The sequence below is a fragment of the Salarias fasciatus genome (assembly GCF_902148845.1).
Source record: "Salarias fasciatus chromosome 23 unlocalized genomic scaffold, fSalaFa1.1 super_scaffold_20, whole genome shotgun sequence".
In the NCBI taxonomy this organism is placed as follows: Eukaryota; Metazoa; Chordata; class Actinopteri; order Blenniiformes; family Blenniidae; genus Salarias; species Salarias fasciatus.
This window is the reverse complement of record NW_021941230.1, coordinates 11,742,734-11,766,804: the sequence shown is the minus strand read 5'-3', so window position 1 is coordinate 11,766,804 and position 24,071 is coordinate 11,742,734. Positions and strand designations below refer to the sequence as shown.

The following is a 24,071-nucleotide window of genomic DNA, read 5'->3' as shown; positions in this document are numbered from 1 at the left end:
ACTTATTTAAGCACTTTGAATTATTTCACCTTTCTGCTATTTCTTCACTTATTTGCCCATTTTAACAATTTCAGCCATTTCAGTATTAGCTGAAGACGTCTCAGCCGTTTCACCTGCTTTAGTCATTTTACTTATTTAAATAATCTTCCCTGTTTTACCTACTTTAGCCGTTTTCGTCACTTTAGTTGCATTAGATTCACGTTTGTCGCCGCAACGTGTAATACAGGAGAAAAGAGATGAAAACAATTATTGGTTGATAGTTTTGTGAAAGCCAGAGGCAGCATCCAGGGAGGCTTGACAAACCCAAACATGTCTTGTGAATGTGCCAAACCAAATGTTTGACTTTTCACACGAGCATGAAAAGAAACCCACAACTCAACAAGCTGATGTGATCGTTCTGCGGTGTCACCGGTGGCACCGAAGCCCTCCGCCATCACAAGACCGTCCGACACCTCCGAACCTCCCGACTCGCTGTGGTGCAGGATGCAGAGCGGTCCGGATCCACGAGGTCCTCTGCAGGGGGAGATAAGAAGCTCCTTCATGAATAAAGATGTCCTATTCTCTCTGTGCTCACTGTGTACTTGTTACTGCGACCGTTATTTATAGTCTGGCTCAGTCCACAGTGGTGAGAGTTGCCCTCCTGGGGCTTCGGGAAGTGGAGCCACAGCTACCTATAGTGGGAAAGATATACCACCTCACCCCCGCTGAGAAGCCGGGGCAGGAAATGAACTCGTAAATCAAGTCGTAAATTGAGTGGAGGGCTGTGCTTACTCATCTCAGGAGGTGTGCTCCTCTTCCTCCACACGGCCCGACTCTTTTTTACCGCATGACTAATGCAACGCCGCCATCGTAACTCTGCGAGAGGAGCGAGAGGAGGAGCCCACTGAGGAGCAGCTGGAGGCAGGCATCCTGTCCTGCAGCTGAACTTCAGACTCATTGTGATGCCTGACTCCAGCACCCGCCTCAGGCTGTCCTCACACTCACAGGCCCTGTCCGCAGGAATTAAAGTTTCTGTTTGTCAGAGGAGGAGGAGGAGGAGGTGGAGGAGGAGGAGGTCCTCCAGCAGAGGGACCCTTACTGGGAGTTCAGACATGTGTACCAGACGCTCAGTTGAAGTCCTGAATGTGAAGCATTCATCCAGGAAGCAGCAGCGTGATGGATCCGCCCTGCTGAACTCTTCCATTCGTTCCTGATGGGTCCATGGCTCCATCGCTCCTCCACCTCCTCCCTCCATCTCCTCCATTTTCACCCTCCATCTGCCCTCCTCCTCCCTCCACCACCTCCTCCTCCTCTTCATCATCTCCTGCCAGAGCTCAGAGCTCGGCTGACCTCTGCTGGCCAGATCTTGATATGTCATCAATAAAAAAATAAAAAATAAAAAAAAATCAGGGAACGGAGAAATAAATAAATCAGATTTGTGTGAGATTAGATTTAAATGTATCTGATTCAGGTAAAGAAAATTAGCATATATCATCACATGTAATCATTAAAATCATTTGATAATCTGTTTTCCTTTATCTATCACATTTTTAGCTGCTGTTTATTTTCATTATTTTCAATGTTGAATAAGTAATTTGTCTGTTCTCAAGCAATTTTCTCATTTTATGCTTGTTTTCTTCACGATTGTGTAATTATTTATTCTATAGGTCGAAATTAATCAAATGTTGATTTTTTTTCTTTTTCCTTTATCTTATTTTCCTTTTATATGTCTTCTTTGTTTTTTCCTTCTTTTATTCCTTTATCTTGTTCTCTTCCTTTTCTTTTGGCTTTTCCTTTTAATTGCTTCTTTTTTTGTTTTGATTTTTAGTTTTTTTCTTTTATATTTTCTCCCGTTGTTTTTTTTCTTTTTTATTTTCCCTTTTCTTTTTTCTATTTGATCTTTTTTGGTCCCCTTTCTTCCTGTTTTTTTCTATTAAAAATAGATATTTCTTTAAATTTCTGTTTACTGTTTACTAATTACTGTGTACGTCAAAGCACTTCATTATTATATTTCTTTCTTTTTTCTTACAGTTCAAATTGCACAGTGGATTTTTGTTGAAAAAATAAATTAGTTAAATATTATCGTTGAAATGAAATTATAGAAAAACAAATGAAAAGAAAAAAATAGCATTTCAAACGTCGTGTTTTATTGTGGAGAATATTCTGCTAAATAAATGAAGTCTATGTACTTCCGGTATTTGCCTTTTCAAATATAAGTGGCGGATTTAGTTTCAATCTGATGACTGACCATTCTGAACATGTTTATTATATTATTTTAAATCCAAAAGAAACATAGATATGTGTTAAAAATTGTAGAATTTATGTGAAAATCATCATGTTTTCGCCGTGTGAAATTATATTTTGAAGGAAGTTACCGGAAGTGGTTGGTAAAAATTACGACACTTTATGGTGGAGATTCTTTTCAGATTTTGGAATGTGGACTTGTGAAGCTTCGACAGAAAAACTCTCCGAAAACCTCCAAAACATCCACCAAAGCCCTTCTGTAAGCTACTTATCTCTAGATTTACTCCTTAACAACCCCTTACTGCTCAGTTGAAGTACTTTACGGTGTATTTTAAACGATGTGTTAAAGTTTTTTTTTTTTCTTTTCATTTTACGTCAACTAAAAAAAAAAAAACGGCGTCCGTTAGCTCGGCACGGGAAAGCTTCGAGAGCTTCAAGGGCTTCGTTTTTTGCGTTCGAGCCGGAGTTAAATGAGGGTGTGAGATGTCTGAAGACGACTGAACGTGTGCGCTTATTGTTTGTGAAGAGAAAGAGGGAGAAAGAGAGAGAAACACGATGCGGGCGGATTAAGCGTGTGAGCACGGAGACGTGGACGCCTCACGAGAGAGTCGGATCAGGTTTTAAGCCGTCTGATTGTCTCCTTTCTGTGTCTGCCCTCAATATATACTTATATATATATGTTTCTGTGTGTGTCTCTGTCTCTCTGCAGGGACACATTTGTCACTGTGTTTTCACAACATTCCCCTCCCGTGGGGACGCTTACTGCGGTCTCCATGGTAACGCTGCGGACGCCCAGCCCCGCGTGTCTCTTTGAGCTGCAGAGAGGAGGAGGAGAGGAGGAGGAGACCACCGATCAGGGTGGGAGATGGTAAGGAAGCTGCGCGGGGACATCTCCAGCTCCATAAATCACCCAGATGAGGATTTGTTTTTAACCTTTCTCCTTCCAGCCGTTTCAGGACGGAGTGTACTACCCTCTCAGCAGTGACACCCACTCCTCGGCGGGGATCCCCTCCCTCCTGAATTCTCCTCTCAGCGTGATGACTCCATCCAGCGGGAACAACTCGGCCGCCGCTGCCGCCGCCGCCGGGATCCCCTTCAAGTTCCGCCCGCGGCGGGAGAGCGTGGACTGGCGGCGCATCAACGCGGTGGACGTGGACCTGGTGGTGAGCCAGCTGGACGTGGACGCCCTGCAGGAGCACGTCGGCACCGTGACGTTCTGCAGCCTGGAGGGCGAGCGCTGCCCTCGCTGCCAGGGCCCCGTGGACCCCGCGCTGGTCAAGCTGCTGCGGCTGGCGCAGCTCACCGTGGAGTGGCTCCTGCACTGCCAGGAGTTCCTGGCGCTCAACCTGCGGGCGGCCGAGGAGAGGCTGGCGGCGGCCGGCCGGGAGCGAGACGAGCTGCTGGAACGGCAGAGGGGGCAGGAGGAGAAGGCGAAGGCGCTCATGGCCGAGCTCAAGCAGCGCAAGAAGGTCATCCGCACGCAGCAGTCCCTGCTCGCACCGCGGATCATCAGCCACAAGGTAACGCCGACAGTCACCCCCACCCCCTCCCGTCCTCCGCCGGGCCCCTCTCCTCATTGTTCCCTGGATCTGTTCACGCCTCCAGCTTTGTGCGCTTCGCATCAAGAGAAGGAATGTGATCCTTTCATTCAAAAACAGACCCTCCACCTGGTCTGAAACTCACCACAGCCGCGATTATAATAAGCCGGATGAAAAGGATTTAAATCTGCTGAGCAGATGGCGTCATTTTGTGGCAATTAGTCCTTTTTTTTTCTCAATCCACTTACAAAAAGGAGGCGCCTGCCAGGTACCACGGCTCAACCCCCAGCAGGTTATTTATAGCCCTAATCAAACACCCCCCCCCCCCCCCCCACCCCCCACCCCATGTACGCTACAGCTGACCTGGCCAGGCGGTTGCCATGGGAACAGTTAGAGTGTCATGAGAGCACGCGGTTGCTAGGTGTGCGGCTAGCTAAACATGGCAGGTTGAATAATTGATGGAGTCCTCGGAGGACCTTTGGCATTTGCTGTGTGCTGCACACACACACACACACACACACACACACACTCACTAACACACACACGCACACTCACACCCACAGCGAGTGTCTATAACAGCAGCTTTAACATTGAATGAAGTCCCGGGCACAGAGAGGAGAGGCGGTAAATGTAGCGTGTGATGCTGCAGCTCTTCAAATCAACATCAGCCGCGCCGCCTGTCAGCCTGGAGCCGAATGGCTCTGGTATTCACACAGTGAGTTTCAACCTTCACAGGATCGTCACGCTCAGATTTAATCAGATATTCATTCAGAATGTCGAGATCTGATTTTAGTGTTGCTCATTTTTAGTGAAAATAGACATCACCCAGTAACAAGCCCTGTTTGACGTTATTTGACACATGGTCAAATTTGAGTTTTACTTAATTTTACCCTCACTTGTGAAAAGTAATCAGATTTCATGGTGAGATGTATATTTTTATTTTTGATTAGCTTTTTTTTCCCTGTCAAATATCAAAGTATGTGAGTATTTATTGCGGTTCAACAAGCAAAAACAATCAGATAGCATGCCCTAATACCTAAAAATTATCTATGCAAAATACAAATCAGCTTTAATCTTTGAGTCGATCTCATTGATGCTTTACGAGTTACAGTTCTAGGTAAAATATCTGGCCCATAAATACTCGTTCAGACGTTTTGCTAGCTTCAGTTTGAAGGTGAAACATGCTTTGGAGACTGATGTCATGTTAAAGTTGGTCGTCTTGCGTCATTGTTGCGTTGTTTTCTCTCTCTTTCAGTGTCTGCACTGCGAAAAAACCTTCATGAACTCCTCTTTCCTCCAGAACCACGTGCAGCGTCGGCACCCCGACGAGTTCGACGCCCGTAAGCCGGCCGGAAGAATCTGCAGCGTTCCGCGTCTTTTAACACCGTGACTGAGGCTGTCTGCTTTTTTTTTTTTTTCCCCCTGCTCTCTGTGCAGAGCTGCGGTCCGACAGCGAGAAGAAGTCCCAGATCGACAGCCTCAAGTCTGAGATCAGCAGCCTGAAGGAGCAGGTCGTCCAGCAGCAGCAGGCGCTGCAGGCCAAGGCAGCTCAGGTACGGAGGAGGGCGAGGTGGCCGGCCACACCCAGATGAGGCGACTCTCTCCAGCGATTGACTGGCTGGCTGCTTTCAGGAGAAGGAGCAGCAGTCCATGCACAAGGACCTGCTGAGGGAGCTGGACCGCTTCAAGGCCGAGGAAATGGCCCGCATGGATCGCAAGATCGAAGACAGCCGGGACGGCATGCGCAAGGAGATGGAGTTCCTGTACAGTCGCAACATCCAAGCTCTCAACGTACTGAACTCAACTAATACACTCTTCATATATCTTGGGGAAATTTCTTTACCGAATTGGCCCAAAGCCACAAGGCCACCACTTCCCCGAACAGCAGCCTGATGTTTGGCTCCCGGTGTCATTCATTGACAGGAAGTGAGTCAGAGCCAGTCGGTGAGGCAGGAGAAGGAGAAGTCGCTCGGCTCGGCTCCCTCGCAGCCCGAGAGGGACGTGGACAGCCACAGAGACGAGCAGATCCACAAGCTGCAGCTCCTGATGAACAAGCAGGTCGGTTCAGAGCACCGAGAACTCTCCGCACCGGGTTTAAAGCGTCCTGACGCCCCGCGGACCTTCTCTCTCAGAACAGGAAATGGGAATCCAGGCTGCAGGAGATGAAATCTCAGCACGAGTCTGAAAAGATCGAGGTAGGGCTCGGCGTCGGTCCTCACCTCAGCGCGCCGCCGCCGCCGCCGGTTCCGGCGGAGCCGCTGTTCATTCTCCCGCCTTTTCCATCCAGCTGCACGGCGAGCTGAACCGGATGCGCTCGTCGGTGTTGGAGCAGCAGGAGCGAAGCCAGGAGATGATGAGGAAGCTGCAGGAGAAGGAGCAGACTGTCCGAGCTCAGAGGGACCAGGTCTGCTCTCACACACACACACACACACACACACACACACACACACACACACACACCCATCTCACTCCGACCAGCTTTGACGGTTAACAGCGTTCTCCTCTCGTCCAGATAAAGAGCATCTCCTCAAAGGCTGAAGTCACACAAGTGCCCGGTACGTTTCGCCGTTCTGTTCTGCTTCACGTATCTGGAGAAAAGCTGTGAAATTCCCCGTCCTGAGCTTCTCCCATGTGCGGATTTGCAGTGGTGGTCAACGCCCCGCCTCCGGAGCCCAAGCAGAAGCGAGTGGTGCTTGGTGAGTAGCGGCGTCCGGCCTCGGAGAAGCGAGCGCTGCAGTGCATGTGGGGCCCGGGCTGACCTGGTGTGCTGTCCCTACTCAGAGGAGCCAGTCTCTGCTCTAAAGCTGGATCCTATACAGGAGCTGTCAGAGGAGGACAGAGGTAAAACAAACGCTCCGCTGCATGCCGCCGCTGCTGCATGCAGTGCAGGGAAGTCTCCCGTGGTGCTTTCGATGTCCGTTCATGGCGTGGTAGACGTGCTCCTCATCCGCCAGGCTCGTGCATGTCGTGGTTTGAGCCCGCGGCGCTCCGCCTCCCGCCGTCCCGCTCCTCACCGCCGGCTGTCCTCCACAGACTCCAGCAGCGTGTCTGAGCGGAGGCCCGCGGAGAGGAAGGCCGAGGCGGCGCCGGAGAAGAAGCAGAGGCCGAGCAGCCGCAGCAGCAGCAGCAGCCGCAACGCGCTGAAAACCAACCCCAACATCAAGAGGGAGATGCGTCCAGAGCTGGAGGAGGCTGTGACTCGGAGGCTGGAGAGCCTGGGAGTCAGGCCGGTGAGTTTCACACTGCTGCTCAGCACATCAGTGCTACTGGAAGGTTCGCTTGCGGTAATTGTCCTCCTCTTGTGCGCCAGGATCAGAGCGCCCTGAAGAGCAAGGATCTGGCCTCGGTCCGGGACAAGGTGAAGCTGAAGCGGGAGACTGTGGCGAAGGAGATGCCGGATTACTGGCGTCAGCGGGAGGAGATCCGCAGCGCCGTGGAGAAGAAGCTGAGCGCTCAGACGAAGGGCAGCGATCCCACCGCCAGGCGTCAGGTCCAAGGTGACTGTTTGGCGAGCGTCCACTTCACTCCGTCTTGTTAAAATCTTTCTGTTGTTTTTAAGATCTGTACTTCCGCCCTGTGTCTCAGTGCTGCAGATCCGCCCTCGCTCCAGCAGCCTGCCCTCCAGACCAGCAGCCAAACAGCCAAAGACCCCCCAGCCGGCCCCCAGGACCAAGACCGCCAGCACCCCGCCCAAGACGTCCACGCCCAACACCGCCGCTCTGAGGATCCCCGCCAAGTACGAGAGCAGCTGGCTTCACGGAGCTGCCGGCCCAGCTGAGGCCCAAGGGAAAACCGTGTGATGTGTGTGATGTGTGTGTTCAGGACGCCGCCGTTCAGCTCTGACGAGGAGTCCGAGGACCGACCCGCGTCGCGGCAGGTCCGAGGGAGCCGAGGCGGCCCCAGGCAGGCGGCGGTCAGCAGGAAGCAGAGCGACGACGACGACGGGTGGTCCGACGTCAGCGAGCTGCAGGAGATCGACCCCCAGCAGCTCGGCCGCTACAGAGACCAGAACGGCAACCTGGAGAGGAGGAACCCCGGGAAAGGTCAGCACTCGATCCAGATAGTGACTTCAGCCTTACTGCATCCTGTTTAACATCTGGACACCTGTTTGTGGATACAGTTTTACAAGAATCTATTTTTGTTTTTCCCGAATTAAACTGTTTTTAAATGAAAAATACACAAACAACAAACCAAGACTTTGCATTGGGTCAGGTAGCTTTTTTTCATTTTCCCTGCAGCCCTAGATTCAGTTTGTTTCAAATGAGGGAAGAGATCATCAGGAAATCCCGGATTTAAAAGCCACCGTGAGTCATGTAGCCGAGGGCCGCCCTTCTGTTTGTCTTCCAGTAACAGCTTGACAGACTTCAGGAGCTCAAAACAAAGCACGAGAGCTCAGAGGTTCTTGAGAGCACGAAGAAGCAGATCAGAGAAGTCTTCATGTCCAAAAAAAGAATTGGCTCCAGTATTTTTTCTAATTGAATTACTTGATTTCCTCCAGTAATCCTTGCAGCTCTGTATGTCGTGATCAGATATATGTATAAATAAACACCTCTGCTCATCAAAATATTTAGTCTGTGTTCAATAGTTACAGGTGTTAAAACCAATGCCGGATTTTTTTTTTTTTTTGTTTTTTTTTTGCACAGCCGATTTTTAACATCTAGTGTTTGTGTGTGTTGCAGAGAACAGAATCAACGACCTGGCCAGAAAAATGGAGAAGCAGTTTGCGGAGCGAGTGCTGAAGAAGCCAGCAGGGGGCGTCAGCATCCTGCCTGAGAAGAAGGACGAGGTCCAGGAGCTCACGGTGAGACCGACGCCTGTAAACCAGGCCTCCTGTCGGATCACACAGCTCGAGAGTCCTCCAGGCAGTGACTCGGTGTGTCTGTGGTTTTCAGTACACAGACCTGGAGGAGAGCAGCGACTGGGTGGTCTCCTCCTTGGAGGACAAACCGGGACCCCTGAGGAAGAGCCTGGACTCTCCCAGCACCAGCGTGTGGGGAACCTCCACGGGAAAGGCCCCCAGATCCGGTCAGTCGCCATCGGCGCCCCTCGATTCCCTGATTTGTTTGCTGTCCTTGGGAACATGAAGACTGAGGGGTGTGTGTGTGTGTGTGTTCTTCCTGCAGGTCTGACTGAAGCCGGGACCGGAAGCACCCTGAAGAGCAGCCTGTGCTCCCTGAGCGACATCAGCGACTCGGACGACGCCAGCAATAGACCCGGCAAATACTAGAGCCCACCGGGTGACCTCAGCCAGTGCGAGACAGACACCAGCAACACTCCAGAAAGGGAATTAATAAGGCCTAGTTTACCTCAGCAGTAACGCCCGCGCACTCTTATCACTCAACTCCTCACGAGGTACTGCCTATGGTACCGAGCATCGTTTGTGTCAAATTTTGTACGCCACATTTTATAGAAAGCCAGCAGAGACTTTGTATAGAAAATATTTATACAAGCAATAAAAGAAATCCATACTTGAAATGACGCGCACGAGTGCATTCGTGCCGTTTGTTTGGTCATGCAGTCACACAGCGGGAAAACAAATGAAGCAGCAGAGATGGAAAAGTGGGAACAGTAATTTTGATGAAAACTTTATTTATAGAGTAATTCAATCTTAAACAGTTTCCTGAAGTATTGAGCAGGAAATGGATGTGATTATAAAACAGCTCAATTCAAACAGTCATTTCGAGTCACTTTTATAGAGAAAAACCCAGCAATTCACTGAATGTTCCAAAAAAAAAAAAAAGATATAATGTCATGAAAGTTTTTGAGAGAAAGGACTGGAGCGACTGGGGTTTCATGTTAATATTTCCCCAGAAACATTAATTGAAGTGGTTAAAGTGTTTGTAAACAAATATTTACAAGTTCTCAGGCTGGAAGAGCTTCCCTGATGCTAACTGGTTAGCTCACTTTTATCCTAACAGACGTGGTGATCAAAGTTTATACAAGAGAAAACTGCATTCTTAATCAAAGTTCATGGCCCGACGGTCGAAGATGAGACTGCAGCGGGCCACCTCGGCTCCGGTCGTGACAGATTTGAGTCACACGAAGCTGTCCCTCATGAAGGTTCTCCCAGTTCTGGTCGTCGTCGCCGTTCTGGTCCCCCGGCTCTTCCTGCCCTGGTAGAACAGCGGCGGGACCAGGGTGACTCTGGACGACGTGGCCGGCCGCATGTAGGTCCGTCTGCTGCGGGCGGTGGCGTAGGTAGCCGGTCTCCGTGGCCCGTCCAAGGAACTATGGGAGATTCAGAAACGTGTGTTAGAAAAAGTGAGAGTATTTAGGAACGTGGAAGAGGAGAGGTTCAGTTGGGGGGGTTCACCTGGACGGCAGCCCTTCTTTTCCTGAGAAGTAAGTCATCACCGCCCCGCCGCAGATGAGAAGAATGGAGCCTCCCCAGCCGACGAAAACCGCCGCGCCGAGTTCAAATCTAAAACAACCAAGAAAGTGTTTCTACTCTTCTTCACATCGAGCTCCATCCCTTCTCAGTGTTCTGAGGACTCACTTCTGTGCCCTGAAATTCGGATCCAAGAACTCCGTGATGACTTTGTTGGCCCACCAGGAGTACGTGATCATCCCGCAGAATCCTACCGGAAAGGTCCGCACGCTCAGCACCAACTTCAAGTTCCAGCAATAACAGGAGGTAGAAGCAGATTTACCTGAAGCCAGGTAGGTCAGGCCGCCGGCAAACGTCACCCTGGCGTTGGCGATCTCCGAGCCGCCGATTTTGGTGCATTTCATCCCCACCAGGGCGAGGACGCCTCCGAAGAAGCCGGTGATGACGGCGCAGACCGCCAGCGCCCTGCAGGCGTGCAGGAACGCTGCAGAGGAGCGGGGACAACTGTCCAATTGACCGTTTCGATATTTGCTGTGTCACAATTACCAAACACAACGTCGGGACCCCCTTCTTGACCCCCTAACCCTCAATATTTCTTGTCTTAAACACTTCTCCATCCTTTTAATCCAAACTACTTAACAGTCTGAACCACTTCCTGAGCCCCATCGAGACCTTGACCCTCTCCAACATAATCACTCCTCGACCGCCGTCGACCTGTATTCACAAGCGCTGGTCGTCTTACCGGGCAGTGCCAGCATGGAGGGGTAGTCCTTGCAGTCGGACACCCCCGTGGTGTCGGAGATGCAGTCCCTCCACAGGTTGGAGTAGTAGTTGGACGTGGTGAGCACGATGCTGCCCACCTCGGAGAAGGTCCAGTACTCGGTGGGCAGCGTGGAGCACACCAGGATCCAGCCGCAGAGGCAGGACACGAAGCAGCCGATCTCCAGGTACATCACCACCGTGCGGTACTTCATGGTGAGCTCCGGTCCTCAGCCTGCTGCAGCCGGCAGGGGAAACCGTGGGAAGCGAGACTGAGCCGCTGGCGGAGCGGCAGTCGCTCCGTCTCGTCTTATCTGGAGATGGTTTTGTGCAGTCAGCAGCCCTCATCCTCCCTCTGCTTTTGGTCAAACACTGAACTTACGCCCTCAGACCCTAAATTAGTCTGGAAAGAGTATTTTTAACTCTCATATTTTAAAGAGGATTCATCTTTAGGCGTCCGTTAGACTGTATTTAGAATTTACCCGATCACTTTCCCAAAAAGCAGCATTTAAAAAGCCACTGTAGACTAATCTGGTCTTAAATTTCTTAGTGAAAATGTTTGTTTTTAATATTTTTAAATGACTGATTCACCGCACGTGAAGTGTTTTTTTTTTTTTGTAAGACTTCATGGAGACAGTTATATAAGGAATGAAAGTCACGTTCTCTGTTCTGTCACACAGGTGTAATCTGATCTTGTTTATCGGTGCTTTCCGTGAGCCGTGAATGGAGATGGACGCATTTCTGGGGTGAGCTGCAGAGCTCAGTGTTTGAGTCTAAACAACAAGCAAGCCAAGTTCTTTAATTTTGTCTTATTTTTCGAGCAAACACTTGAAACTGAAAAACTGAATTAGTCAGAACAGAAACTACATATAAATCGTTGATGCTTAATTTATAATTAAATCTGTGGAAAAACGGCTGAAGCAAACGAAGTGGCAAATATTTAATGAAGCTTAGAGCTCAGAAATGTTGACCTAACGGGATGTATTTTCACTAGACGTTGCTAAATGTGCCCCTAATGTGCTTCTTTTCAGACTTGCTTAGTTTGTATTTTGATTAAATATGTTACTTTTTGTCACATTTATCAAAGTTTTCAAATTAAAAGCATCAGTCAGTTCCATGAAGTGTGAATTAAAAGTGTTTTTCAAGGACAAATCATGAGGAGTATAAAGAAGCATGAGTCCTGCTTTATTGAAATTCTCTTTGACCAGAATCGGCGAGTTAATGTTGAGATGACTGAAGCAGCTCTGAAGGTCAAACAACCACAACTGAAGCCATCCTGTACGAAGTGGCTCTCCATCTTTTTGCGTCCACGTCCAGCTTCTCTGACCCTCCTGTCCTCCGGCCGTCTCTCCTGTGAGAAGAAAGTCCGGTCAGAAAGTCTGTGTCCGTCCTCTCGGACGCACGGCGGAATTTTGTTGAGGAACCTGTTTGGCTGCTTGGCGCTGCGCGCGGCCGCGCATTGAATTCCACATCCCAGCAGGACGAGGACGCTCCCCACCAGGCCCACGTACAGGGGTGGTCCCAGCTCGTAGCTGAGGGGGGAACAGAGACACGGCGGAGGCGCCTGTTGCTCACGTTCTCTTATTTAAAGAATGAGGGCTGTTGGACTCGCGGGGTACCTCAGTTCCGACGGATCTGCTCTGCTGTGTAAAATCGCCGCGGCCACTGTACTTATGTATAAACAATAGGCAGCCATGGCCGAAACGCCTGCATGCGAAAAAAAATTCGATGACACGTGGGAAACGAAGCATTAGGGTGGTGAGAGGCGTCAGAGAGTCAAGGTACACGGATCACACTCACAGCCAACCAGCTGGAAAGCACACGCCGCTAATAGAGTCCCGTGCTTCGTTTTTGCGTCCCCGCCGATTCGGGTGCAGTCCATACCGAAGAATGTGAGCACGGTTCCCACCAAGCCGAGGACGAGGCCGGTCAGCAGGAGACCCCTGGCTGCCTGGACGTAGGCTGGCGGTGCGAAAACACACACAGGTCACCCTCAGAATTCAATATCATCAGTGATTATATCTAAGGCTAATGCTCAAGAGCAGCGGTTTACCCACGTTTCACCGTCCACAGAACCCCAAAGTCTACGCAGTTCACCACAGCAGTGGAGTCCTCGTAGCAGTCCCTCCACAGGTCGGACCAGTACCAGGCCGTCGCCACCACAGAGGAGCCCCCCCGACCCCCTGGCTGGGCCACCCTGCATCACATGAAGGAAGCATCGTGGGGATTCAGTGTTTCCTCCATTTATGCACCTTCCTGTTTTGACTTTGTTTATGACATTTCGAAACTATCAGAGAACACAAAAAGTCTTGGAATGACAAGATCAATCCATCAAGAAGAAACAGTCTTAATCAGAAAACTAATAAACTCTTCTAACCACAGTATTTACTCTTGTCTAAAGAGCCAGAAATATCTCTCTTAATTTATCATGTGCAACCAGATCAGCTTAAATCCCCACGTTATTGATTTTCAACAAGCTGCTAAAAGTATCACCACCATTTCCCCCCCAAAAAGTTCACTTCTCATAGTTGTGATTAGTTGCTATAATAATAATAGTTTACTTGGGAACAAAAAGACACTTAGAAACATTGCCTTGCCTCCAGCGGTCCATGCCGAGGGTGCAGCCCACCAAGCCCCAGTCCACTATGTAGAGCAGCAGACCCACAATCTGAGCCGGACCCGTCCACATGGCGTCGACCTGCTCCGTCTGGAGTGGTAAAACAGTGAACTGTTTCTTTCTTTGTGAAGAAAGTATTCCACATGTGAGTCAAGAAAACAGACGGCAGAGCGTGAGTCTGTGAGTGGAAGTTTGAAGAATGACGAAGCAGACGCTGTTTACAGTCAACAGGCGGACTTTTATTTGCTGTTAAAAGGTGACCAGGTGCTGGCATTTGATGAGGCATTGGTTTGAGGTCCAGTTTAAACACATTCAAGAAACAAAAAACACTTTCAATCAAAACAGTGTAAAGGCAAATTTCAAAATAAATGTTTAGATGTAGGAGTTTTTGATGAAGGGAGTGGTTTCACTCCTGGAGCTGCCCGACAGTGACGACACCGTCCGACTGCTGCCGCCGCCGCCGCCGCTCCTCAGATCCGACAAGGTGGAAACGCTGGAGGAGAGCGCGGACTGCGACTCGGACCCCGATTCAGACGTGGACCCTGCAGACCTCGCTGATCTGGCGGTCCGTCCACTCTTGGAAGAGCGACCCGACTTGGATGTGCGCCCCGTCTTCGAGGAGATGTCCGATACGTCGGAGCGGTCGGAGCGAGACGACAGCTCGGAGACGGAGGAGAGTTTGGTCTTCGATGTGATCTCCGACACGGCCGACAGAGCTGTGGTGGACTTGCTCTGTTCGGGGTCTTGCAGCTCTCTGATGTTGATCACCCTGAAGAGAGAGAGAGAGAGAGAGAGAGAGAGAGAGAGAGAGAGAGAGAGACTCGGGTTAAGAAGACTTTTTGAAAACGTTGAAAGTTCAAAGAGACGATTCCAGTGGACTCACGTGGTCTGGCCCCCGCAGAGCGGCGTGCACACCGACCACAGATAGAAGAACCCGCCGGTGGATTGGAAGGCCGAGCCCACCCAGCCCAGGAAGAGCGGCGTGCCCAGGTCGTACCTGTGAGGGCGGCAGGTTTGAACCCTGTCCCGGGGGACTTCTGCAGAAACCAGGGGAAGCGACCGGCGTTTACTCACGTGAGTCCGTCGAAGTCGGGGGTGAAATATTCTACTGAGACATGCTGTGCGTAAACGGCGTACCCACATGTGGACAGCAAACCTGTAACAGGATGAAGTTACTGTGCTTCTTCCTGTGGATCACAGTGCTTAAAGACGGTATATCAAAGAGATCTAACGGCGAGAAAGAAACTGATTCCTCTTCCGAGCAAACTAGCATTAGCATCAAAGCTAAACCTTAAGTTTTCAGAAGTTATTAATGCTGGGAAGACAGAAGATTTCATATTGCACGTTATTAAAGAAAAAAAAAAATCACTTTGACAACAGATCCTAAATAAAGAAAGTGAGGATAAACTTGTGTTTTTTAGCAGGAAAGCTAAAGCCACGTTGTGCACAGCGAATGTCAGACACGTGACATGATGCTGGTTTTTGTTGACCTTCCTGGTGTGAAGAGTCGACATTTACCGCTGACGATGTGGCACCACCCCCCAGCGTAGATCTTCCTGTACTTGGACGGGTCTTTCCCCCCGATGAAGGTGCACTCCATGCCCAGCAGGCTGAGCACGAAGCCCAGCATGCCCAGGGAGAGCGCCGCCATCAGCAGGCCGCGCACGATCTGGATGTGTCCTGCAGCCCAGAGGGACATGAAGAGCCTCAGGCGGAGCGGACGCGGTCCGAATTGCACCAGGAGGCGAGAACTTACCCTCCACGGACCAGAGCACGGGGTAGTCGTAGCAGTTACTGACGGCCGTGGAGTCTGTGAAGCAGGACCTCCACAGGCTGGACCAGTACCACGCCACCTTGATGATGGACGAGCCGCCCATGCCCCCGATGGAGGTGATCTTCCAGCCCTCCATGGCCATGGTGCAAGCCACGAAGATCCAGCCCAGCACCGTCATCAGGAAGCCCCAGATCTGGATCACTCGGATCTTCATCCCCGGGAAGTGGAAGTTAAAGAATAAGAAAATAATCCAGAACTAAACCTCCGGTGGCTCTTCTCAGCGGAGGGAGAGAACGAGTGAGCGATGGGTAGAAGATAGACGTGTGGAGGTGTTTTCACCTGCTCCCTGCACATGTGGGTGAGAGTCAGCAAACACTGTGGTTCCCATGAGAGCACACCTCAGTGCAGGTCTCACATTACCGATGATTTCATATCTGATCATATCACCCCAATCAAACCACCTCCGCCGGCTCCACCTCGGGTTTCTTCAATGACCAGACTGTTTTATAAAACTTTAAATATAAAGTCAAATTACCCCAAATTAATGAAAACATTAAAAAAAAAAATTTTCCTAAAGTGACAAAATTCAGAAAAAAAATAGGTTGAAATGTTAAGACATTCCTTTGAGAAGAAGTGTTTATTTTTAAGCAGTAAATAAAACGGATAAACCAATAAATTTGTTAAAATAGTTTTTTTAAGAATATGAAGTTCTAAAACAGCAAAAAAAAAAAAAAAAAGTTTTTAAATGTCAAAGAAATGTTTTTAAATGGCTTCAAAAATGTAAAACAGCTAAAATCACTTGCAAAAATGGAAACGTCAAACATGACTGGCAGAAAAGACGCTGCCAAACAGCTGACAGCGTAATATTTGATTAAAAGTCAGAAATACAACATCAGAGGCAGTTTGTCAAGTTTCGCCCCCTTATCTGTATTCTGTTTCATTGAGAGATTTTTACTGAAGAACAGTTTAAATCCAGACCGTTGACCTTTCTGCGTACCTGGCCTCCATCAGCCCTCCACCTGCTCTGAAATATGTAATATCTTCGCCGTTCCCACCTAATCTGCTTTGGCTGTGATGGTTATTAAAGCCTCCATAATCGTCTCTGTGCTCGTCTAATTAGGCCTGAATCTCAGGTAATGAGGGCTGAAGGAGTGATGGGGGCCGTGATGAAAGAGCCCCTCTTTGTTCCCGTCGGATTAGGACGAAGTCACCGGCTGAGGGCGGCCTTCAGGCTCGAACCGATCCCAGCTGAGGCGGCGTTCCAGTTTACTCACGTTCTCGGAATTCCCACCTCAGAAAAATGCAAATTCCCCACCGAGTACTGCTTATTTATTGTCACCACAATATCAACGTGCACAGTTTCAACACTAATTTTAGTGAACTGGCCTGTCAATAATCTCTCATGATCATTCTGTGAAACTCCACTTACTGTTAATCTTTGAATTACACAACAGTCCACCCAGCGTTTCTCTTAGTTTCTGTTCTGGCATACTAACACTGAATTTTATCTTTTCTACCCCTGCTTCTCTCACAATTTGGTTTCATGCTAATGCTGCTTCATTAGCCAGTTAGTTTTGACTGTTCTGTGTTTCTGTGGGGCTTGCTGCCACCTGCTGTTCAGTTCCTAATGAAAAAAAGCACACCTTTGTTTGGTTTTTAGTGCTTTTGGGAGAATTATTGTAATTGCAGGCTTCAGACACCACTATGCCGCCGTTCTTGAAGGGATGGGACACCTGACACTTTGTTTACGGACGCCAGGGAGCAGAAAGCACGAGGCGACTGCTCTCTGCCTGCTGGTTCAGGTATCAAACCGGTGGGCCGAGAGGTCCGGGGTTCCTGTTGATGGTAATTTCCAGGTGGAGATGGATGGCTGATAGGAGGGGAAACCTCCGTCCGGTCGGCCGTCCAGATCTACATAACCATCTCTGTGGCAGATGCGACCCCACTAGTGCACCCAGTGACCCTTTTTGAAAAGTTCCTCCATCCCGGACGGAAGCAGAAGTGAAACGTCTATGTCAATATTAGAAAGGTGCAATGAAGAAAGGCACTCGTTGAATTCATGAAAGCGACGTCTGGTTTTTGCTTCTACAGCCTTTAATCAGTCATGAAGCAACATTTTGGGAAGATCCTGAGGAGACAAAGCTGCTTTATGAGACTTGATCATGAAGATAGTGGGGATGTAAGGAAAAAGAAGAAGAAGCTGGTGAATAAAAGAAGTTATGTGTGAAAACAGAAGGTTATGAAACGGATCCAGTGTGAGTCCGGCTTGCTGAAGGTGACCGGAGACTTTGGGCGCTGTGTTCTGCCAAATCAAATTTCCTGCCTCGCTATGAAAAACACAAGGCCCACGAGTCAGTCAACATGTAAACTGTCACACAGGTGGCCATTTCCAGGAAAGATCAGGAAAATAAGTTCATTCGACCGGAGAAGAAACTTCTCGCAGTCCAATTTCACACGTAAGCGTTTCGTCCAAACTGTCTCGGCGGCTCTCCGGGTTCCTTCCGCAGGCCGTTGGCGTTCTTGCTCGGTTTGTTGTGCGCGGTCACGAACGACGCGGCGCCGCTGTAGGAGTATCCCGCCCTGGAAGCGGGAAACAGAAGAGATGAGCGTTAACGTGCAGACTGTAGAGCGTCTTCCTTCCACCTGATGTCCTTTTGAATGACTCGCACAATGCTAACAGCTAAGCTAAAGCTAGCGACTAAAATCAATGACTTGAGATCCTTCACTTGAGGGTAGAATGTGACTGCCGCTCTCTCGACGTATCGGACCGATTCACTGAGCTTGAACTGCTGCTGCCTGTCTTTGCCCGCCTGGTGCAACACCTCCCTATAGCTACCCCCCCAAGTCAAGGTGACTTTTCCCTCCAGAGGGTCCCTGGAACAAAGAAAACATTCAGCTCTGCGGACTAATCAAAAATAACTATGGTACAATTTACCCGGTATGTTCTGCAATTACCCGACAAGATGCTGAGAGAGATTGGTGCGCGGCGGAGGCTTGTTGGACTCATTACTTCAATTGTCTGATCCATTAGCGCTTTTCGGAGCCACTTGCCTGCCGCCGAAGCTTTCGGACAGCGAGAGGCAGAAGACGAGTCCGCCCAGGATGCAGAGGACCGATCCGGCCCAGCCGATGAAGAGAGCCGCTCCCAGCTCGAACCTGCCGGACGACACAACGTTTACCTCGGACACTTCCTCGCCACAGTCACCTCCGTCGCGTTTGCGTACTTCTGCGCCACGAAGAGGGGGTCGAAGAAGTCCGTGGTGATCCTGTGAGCGTATATGGAGCAGGCGGTCATGCAGCAGAGGCCTGCAGGAACAAACCGCCACGGTTCATTTACAGCAACTCGGTTTTGGTCCAGTGAAATCAAACTCCGCGTTTTACCGCTGAGGATGAAGTGGAAGCCCGACAGCACGGTCAGACGAGCTTTGGCGGTCTCCGAGCCGCCGATCTTGGTGCACTTCATCCCCACCAGGGCCAGGATGGCGCCGAAGAAGCCCAGGCACACGGCGGCGATCATCAGGCCCCGACACACCTGGATGTACGCTTCGGACAGGATACACAGAGAACCCTTTAAAAAAATAACCCTTTAAAACCCTTAAAAAAAAAAAAAACAACCAAACAAAAAAAAACACCTGGAGACAGAATCAAGTAATCATAATCATTAAAACTTTGGAAAAAGACTTTTTCAGTCATCTTGTACCAAATAAGACTCATCTGAAGAAGCAAAAATAACCTTTGAAATCAATCCCACAGCCTGTGTGTTCAAATGGCTGATTTAGCAATGTAGCTATTTTTAGCAGCTTTAGATATTTTAACGGGCTTTCCTTCTCTCTCGGCAAATTTTAACATTTTTTTTTTCTTTTCATGGATTTCATATGTTTTTTTTTTATCCATTTTGCAGTTTTACTTTTTCAATCTATTTTTTTTTTTTTTTAATTTTTAGCCATTTAAGTCAATTAGTTTTTGTCATCTTAGCAATTTCACCTGTTTTATCCAATTTGTATGTATTTCTAATGGATTTTCAGTCATTTCAGTAACTGTAGTATAGCTGGCTAACCATTTAGCAGTTTTAGATTTTTCTAATGGTTTTAGCAGTTTTAGAAATTTAGACTATTTGAAGCCACTTTTAGCATTTAGATGTTTTAACTAGTTTAATTTAATTTTCAGCCATTGTATTTAAATGAGTTGAATAATTTTGCTGTTTTGTAATTCCCTTCAAACATTTTCTGTTTAATTTTTTAGCTGGTATTTATTTAGACAATTTTAGCATTTTTCAGCTGGTTTTACTACATTCTGTCATTTCTAGCTGTTGAACCTCTTCAGCTGTTTTACCCTTTTTGACATGCGTTTGAGGCATGTTGTTCGTTTTAAGAGCTGTTCTCCCATTTCCAGCCACTTATTGCAAGTTTGAGTTTTCACTTGACCCTGCTCCAACTTCCTGATGTGTGCTGTGACTTTATAATCTGTAGTGCCTCACACTGACATGGAGCTGTGACGAGTTTTAACAACAGCGTCCCGAGTTGGAGATTGTCTTTCTTAAAACTGTTGTGGAAGTGAGGCTCTCCATAAAATAAAGCACGTCTGAGAACATTTGTCACTTCCATCTGTCTCCGGTGTCGGAGCTGATCTGTGCTTCGAGGAGTTTTGGGTGCATCCTGGACTGTTTGTGTCCAGCGAGCGGTGGAAGTGACCTCTGTACGACTGCGTGACTTTCTCACGTTGCCTCTTTAGGACACATTAGCCTCTTCTTACGGCCTTTAAATGGCTTTTAAAAACAGTCCGACAAGGACATATCAAGTTCCAAATGCATTTTTTTTTTCTTACAATGGTGCTTATTCATCCAAAATCAGCAGGCGAATCAGTTTGATGACTTTCCAAAGATTTTCCAACAATCAAACAAAGAAAGACGTGGACTCACCGTCCAGAGCCAGCATCGAGGGGAAGTCCTTGCAGTTGGAGACCCCCGTGGAGTCGGTCACGCACGTCTTCCACAGGTTGGACCAGAAGGTCGCCGTGGTGATGACCGTCCCGTCCACAGAGGACACCTTCCAGTAGTCCGTGGGCAGGGTGGACGACACCAGGATCCACCCGGACACGGTGAGGAGGAAGGCCACGATCTCCGTCGCCATGTTGCCCATCCTGCCCCTGTTGGGTCGGAGGTCTGGACTGGGACTCCCTGTGGAGGGCCGGCGGGCGGGAGGGCCAGGAGGGCCGGACCTGCTGCGTCAGCTGCTCCACCTGCTCCTTCCGGCCCCAAGATGCTCTGTGGTGGAGGAGGAGGAGGGGGGTCGTCACTCTGCACGGGGTCTGCAAGGGGATCTACAGGAAGTCTGGAGGCGACAGAGAGGGCCGATTAAAAACCAGAGATAAGAGCGTGAATGAAGAGTTTTCATCATTTCACTTTGTCACAAGTCCAGAATGACTGCAGCTTGTCTGGATCTGGACTGACAGAATCTCCTTCTGCAGCATCGGAGCTCCACCAAGTGGCAGAAAAGACAAATCCATCCAAAATTCCAGTGTCCTCTGTTTCTGGATGACATCTTTGAGAATTAGTGTCACATTAAACTAATATTTGCTCCTTGATCGCTCTAAAAATTAAATCACCTCCTTTCTTTGCAGATTTTCTGCTAAACCAAAAGCCATCTGCAACTTTTTAATTGATCCTAAACTGATTTCTATTAAGTCATTTTCCGCATCCGAAGCAAGTTAATCATGTTGAAAAATGGTGTTTTTTTGTGGTTTTCCTCAGCTTAGCTTTGATGCTAATGTCTGTTCACTGAATCGGTACAATAACACATTTGAAGTTACTTTCTGTGGAAAAGTTGAAGTTTTCTTTATAATTTTTACCCTTTTAATGCCATCACTATTCATCCAATCAGCTTGCTGCAGGTATCCCCTTTAGGTAAGTCAAACCGTTGACTTATGTACGGCTATGTCTATGCATTTATTATTCCTGTGTTCGTTTGTTGTGGTTTATCACAATTTAAATTATGCTTTTGTCATAAATCTAACCAAAAGATGCCATTTTCAACAGATGTCGACCATTAGCTCAGTGCATACCAACATCCACAAAAACAGCAGCAAAAAAAATGAGCAGAAAGACACAAAAGTGCTAAACATGGGACTTAAAAGAATACAAAAAAACCCTCTTATGCTATAGTGGGGTTGTCTATCATACTTTCAGAGCTTCTAGAAATGGTCCATATCTGGGGAATCAAACCTCGTCCCGTGAGGTGAGAGAGCGAGCCGCTACACCCACCGTGCAGCTGAGTGGCAGACGGGGACTCTGTTGCTGAGAGACGGAGAAATGTGCAACGAGCTAATCGGAGTGTGAGTAAGTGGACGGAGGAACTCTGAACAATGGGATTGAACTTTGAGCGAAGCTGTGGGTAAAACCGAGAGGGGCGGGGGTGGGGGTGGAGGTTGGGGGGGCTTTCAAAAGCCGGGGCAAGAACGTCTGAAAAGAGAGCGTGGGTCAGGGTGACCCATCCTGGCAGGAATGTCTGATCTGTGCTTGGAGATGCACGACGAGTTACCAAGAACGCGCCCGATCGGCTGACTTTGGAAAGTCTCCGAGCTCCTGGAGCGAGGAGAGAGAGCGTAGAGGGAATCCCAGGAGTTCGCTGCGTCGTTAGGTAAACCTCAGGACAGCAGAAGGTGCGTTTGTGTGGCTGCTGTTGCCGGGCAACGTGGGAGACCATCCTGAGCGTGTCAAGCTGCTAATGAAACTGAAGCAGCTGCTCCCGGCTGTTATCTGAACCGACCTGCTGGTGAGACGCTCTCATTGAGATGGTGGGTGTGATAAACCCTTCAGCTGGAGGGGAACCCAGCACCGACCGCCGCCGTTTTCTCAGGATTGTACATGACCTGTATGAAACCACGAGTGTCTGCAGACTCCATGCTGTTCAGGAAGTCAAAGCTCACATCTTGATTGAGATGTTTATGAATCTTTTCAGTCCATTATTTGTTTGACTTGCTCAAAAGTTTTGGCCTCGGCTGTAGATTCAGTTCTTTGGTTCTGTTCTCGACTCCGATTGAGTAAAAAGAAAGATAATTCGTTTCCTTTAATTCATTTTGAGAAACTCCCGAGTTCTCCACTTGGTTGGAGAACCCAGAATAAATATGGGAATCAATTCTACATTGTGTCGACTCTTCATCTGCTTGTTCCAGACATGGTCTAATGCGTCGCACGCTCCGACGCCACACTCGCCTCGCCAAAGTCGATCTACCGTGGATTCAAACTGTAATCAGGGCCTCCCACTCCCACACATTCTGCTCATGCCCTTCATTACACTCTCATTTGAAGTATCGCCTTCATCTCAGGATCTGTCAGCTCTCACCGAACCCGGCGGCTTGTTCAGGATCTTTCCTCCCACCCAAAAAAAAAAAAAGTTCAACATCAGTGTTTCTTTTGCCACCATATCAGCACGACGTGTGCTCACTTCCCTCTCCGCAAACATGACAGACGAACCAGAACCCACCCCCGACCGCGCTCTCTGAAAGCCGGGAAGGAATCAGAGACGGCGGTGAGACAATGAGAAAGGGGGGGAGCGTTACGACCCGTCCCTGCTGGCCTCTGTCCCGCCTCCGCCCTCTTTCCAGGCAGAGCCAGATAGCATCACCGTTAAAGCTCACGTGCAAAGTTCAGGTTCACGACCCCTGTGGTTTGTTATCGTTGGACTGTCAGTGTCAACATAAATAGTTTACCTTGCCGGCATGTGACTGGATTTCTCCCAGTTTCCTTGAGGAGCTTTTCATGCCTGAACACGTGCGGCGAGGAGATTCTAATTGTGTCTGGAAGAGATCAGAGGAGACTTTTTCAGCTTCTTCTGCTCTCAGGAACAAACCTTGCCCTCATACAAACAGACATTGACACATTTTCTCTGCTATCCAGGACAGACTCTGACAGGAGGAACTGCTCACCTTTCCCACCATTGATGATAAGATTACAGAAATGAGTCACTGGGATTTCACTTTGATCCTGCTACACAGATTAAATCTGGGCTGATTCAGACACGACAGCCTGTTTTGTAATGAAACGATTCAACAATCTCATTTTTCCTCTCCTACTGTGGTGTTTTAGGGAATTTTATGGGTATATTTGTGATCCTTCTTTGTTGTTTTGTGATTGATTTTTCTGTTTTTGGAGCTATTTAACCGTATTTCTTAGATTTTCGAAGAACTCAATGCTGTTTGTACTCATTTGTTGTCACTGATAACGGTGGTTGTTTTGCATCCCAATTGGTGGGGTTTGGATGTATTTGTACTTAGTTATATTTAATTTGGCAGGCCTCTCTAATTAATATATTACTGTTTCTATGGCTGAAAAGTATTGGCAAATAGTCAATAATGTTATTCATAATAAGCTTTATTTGAAGTGCATCAATATTCAGCTTTAGCATACATACACATAACGAAAAGCAGTTCATTAGAAGCAAAAGTACCTTAAATCAGATTTTTGAACACATTTTGAGAGTGTTATTTGCACAAATATCTGCCATTTTTATTTATTTAAATTTAAATATATGTTACTTCTCATGTCAGAAAAATAACATTCAAAACAAATAACTTCACCGTGCGCATCCTGTTTATAATTAACCCCTTTTATTGTCACCCAGTGACCATTTAGGGACTTGTACATTTCCTTCTGCAGGTCAGAAACATGAATTGCATGGTAATGTGTAACTCAAATATGTGTGATGAGTTGTCATAACACAAGAAGACAGGCAATCTTTTCAGAGATACACTAAGAAATAAATATCATTGAGACTTTTTAAGGAAAAAGATGTTATTTCCCAGGAGTGACAGTTTGAAATCCTCTTGTGTGGCACA

General features: G+C 48.3%; 5 protein-coding genes across 9 annotated transcripts; 1 reads left to right on the top strand and 4 right to left on the bottom strand.

The window, feature by feature from the left end:
• The first annotated feature begins 2,387 nt into the window (after positions 1-2,387).
• dzip1 (DAZ interacting zinc finger protein 1) lies at positions 2,388-9,221 on the top strand. Of its 4 annotated transcripts, XM_030085922.1 has the most exons (19): positions 2,388-2,482; positions 2,933-3,091; positions 3,171-3,743; positions 5,017-5,101; positions 5,199-5,314; positions 5,394-5,552; positions 5,685-5,819; positions 5,894-5,956; positions 6,049-6,165; positions 6,274-6,316; positions 6,407-6,457; positions 6,543-6,602; positions 6,795-6,991; positions 7,072-7,258; positions 7,347-7,497; positions 7,584-7,804; positions 8,441-8,562; positions 8,654-8,786; positions 8,885-9,221. In XM_030085922.1, exons 2-19 carry the CDS (start codon positions 3,089-3,091, stop codon positions 8,986-8,988), a joined length of 2,520 nt encoding a protein of 839 aa, XP_029941782.1. In that variant the 5' UTR covers positions 2,388-2,482; positions 2,933-3,088; the 3' UTR covers positions 8,989-9,221. The 4 variants fall into 4 exon arrangements, with proteins under 4 accessions (XP_029941782.1, XP_029941783.1, XP_029941780.1 ...); XM_030085923.1 differs by lacking the exon at positions 6,543-6,602; XM_030085920.1 differs by having other exon boundaries at positions 6,543-6,991.
• A 94-nt stretch (positions 9,222-9,315) lies between these two features.
• Positions 9,316-11,195, bottom strand: cldn10d (claudin 10d). The gene is made up of 5 exons (XM_030085933.1): positions 10,832-11,195; positions 10,412-10,573; positions 10,258-10,339; positions 10,075-10,182; positions 9,316-9,989 (listed from the first exon to the last, which is right to left on the bottom strand). The coding sequence occupies exons 1-5, from the start codon at positions 11,061-11,063 to the stop codon at positions 9,797-9,799; spliced, it is 777 nt and encodes a 258-aa protein (XP_029941793.1). The 5' UTR covers positions 11,064-11,195; the 3' UTR covers positions 9,316-9,796.
• Positions 11,196-11,725: 530 nt separating this feature from the next.
• LOC115383759 (claudin-10-like) lies at positions 11,726-13,674 on the bottom strand. Of its 2 annotated transcripts, none has more exons than XM_030085931.1 (6): positions 13,446-13,674; positions 12,902-13,045; positions 12,649-12,810; positions 12,468-12,555; positions 12,273-12,380; positions 11,726-12,199 (listed from the first exon to the last, which is right to left on the bottom strand). In XM_030085931.1, the coding sequence occupies exons 1-6, from the start codon at positions 13,535-13,537 to the stop codon at positions 11,990-11,992; spliced, it is 804 nt and encodes a 267-aa protein (XP_029941791.1). In that variant the 5' UTR covers positions 13,538-13,674; the 3' UTR covers positions 11,726-11,989. The 2 variants fall into 2 exon arrangements, with proteins under 2 accessions (XP_029941791.1, XP_029941792.1); XM_030085932.1 differs by having other exon boundaries at positions 12,018-12,199; positions 12,906-13,045; positions 13,446-13,663.
• Positions 13,675-13,696: 22 nt separating this feature from the next.
• LOC115383758 (claudin-10-like) lies at positions 13,697-15,569 on the bottom strand. Its single transcript, XM_030085930.1, has 5 exons — positions 15,222-15,569; positions 14,984-15,145; positions 14,540-14,621; positions 14,349-14,462; positions 13,697-14,234 (listed from the first exon to the last, which is right to left on the bottom strand). Exons 1-5 carry the CDS (start codon positions 15,451-15,453, stop codon positions 13,838-13,840), a joined length of 987 nt encoding a protein of 328 aa, XP_029941790.1. The 5' UTR covers positions 15,454-15,569; the 3' UTR covers positions 13,697-13,837.
• Positions 15,570-17,689: 2,120 nt separating this feature from the next.
• LOC115383637 (claudin-10-like) lies at positions 17,690-20,377 on the bottom strand. Its single transcript, XM_030085769.1, has 5 exons — positions 20,158-20,377; positions 18,621-18,782; positions 18,464-18,545; positions 18,288-18,395; positions 17,690-17,825 (listed from the first exon to the last, which is right to left on the bottom strand). The coding sequence occupies exons 1-5, from the start codon at positions 20,375-20,377 to the stop codon at positions 17,690-17,692; spliced, it is 708 nt and encodes a 235-aa protein (XP_029941629.1).
• Positions 20,378-24,071: the final 3,694 nt, after the last annotated feature.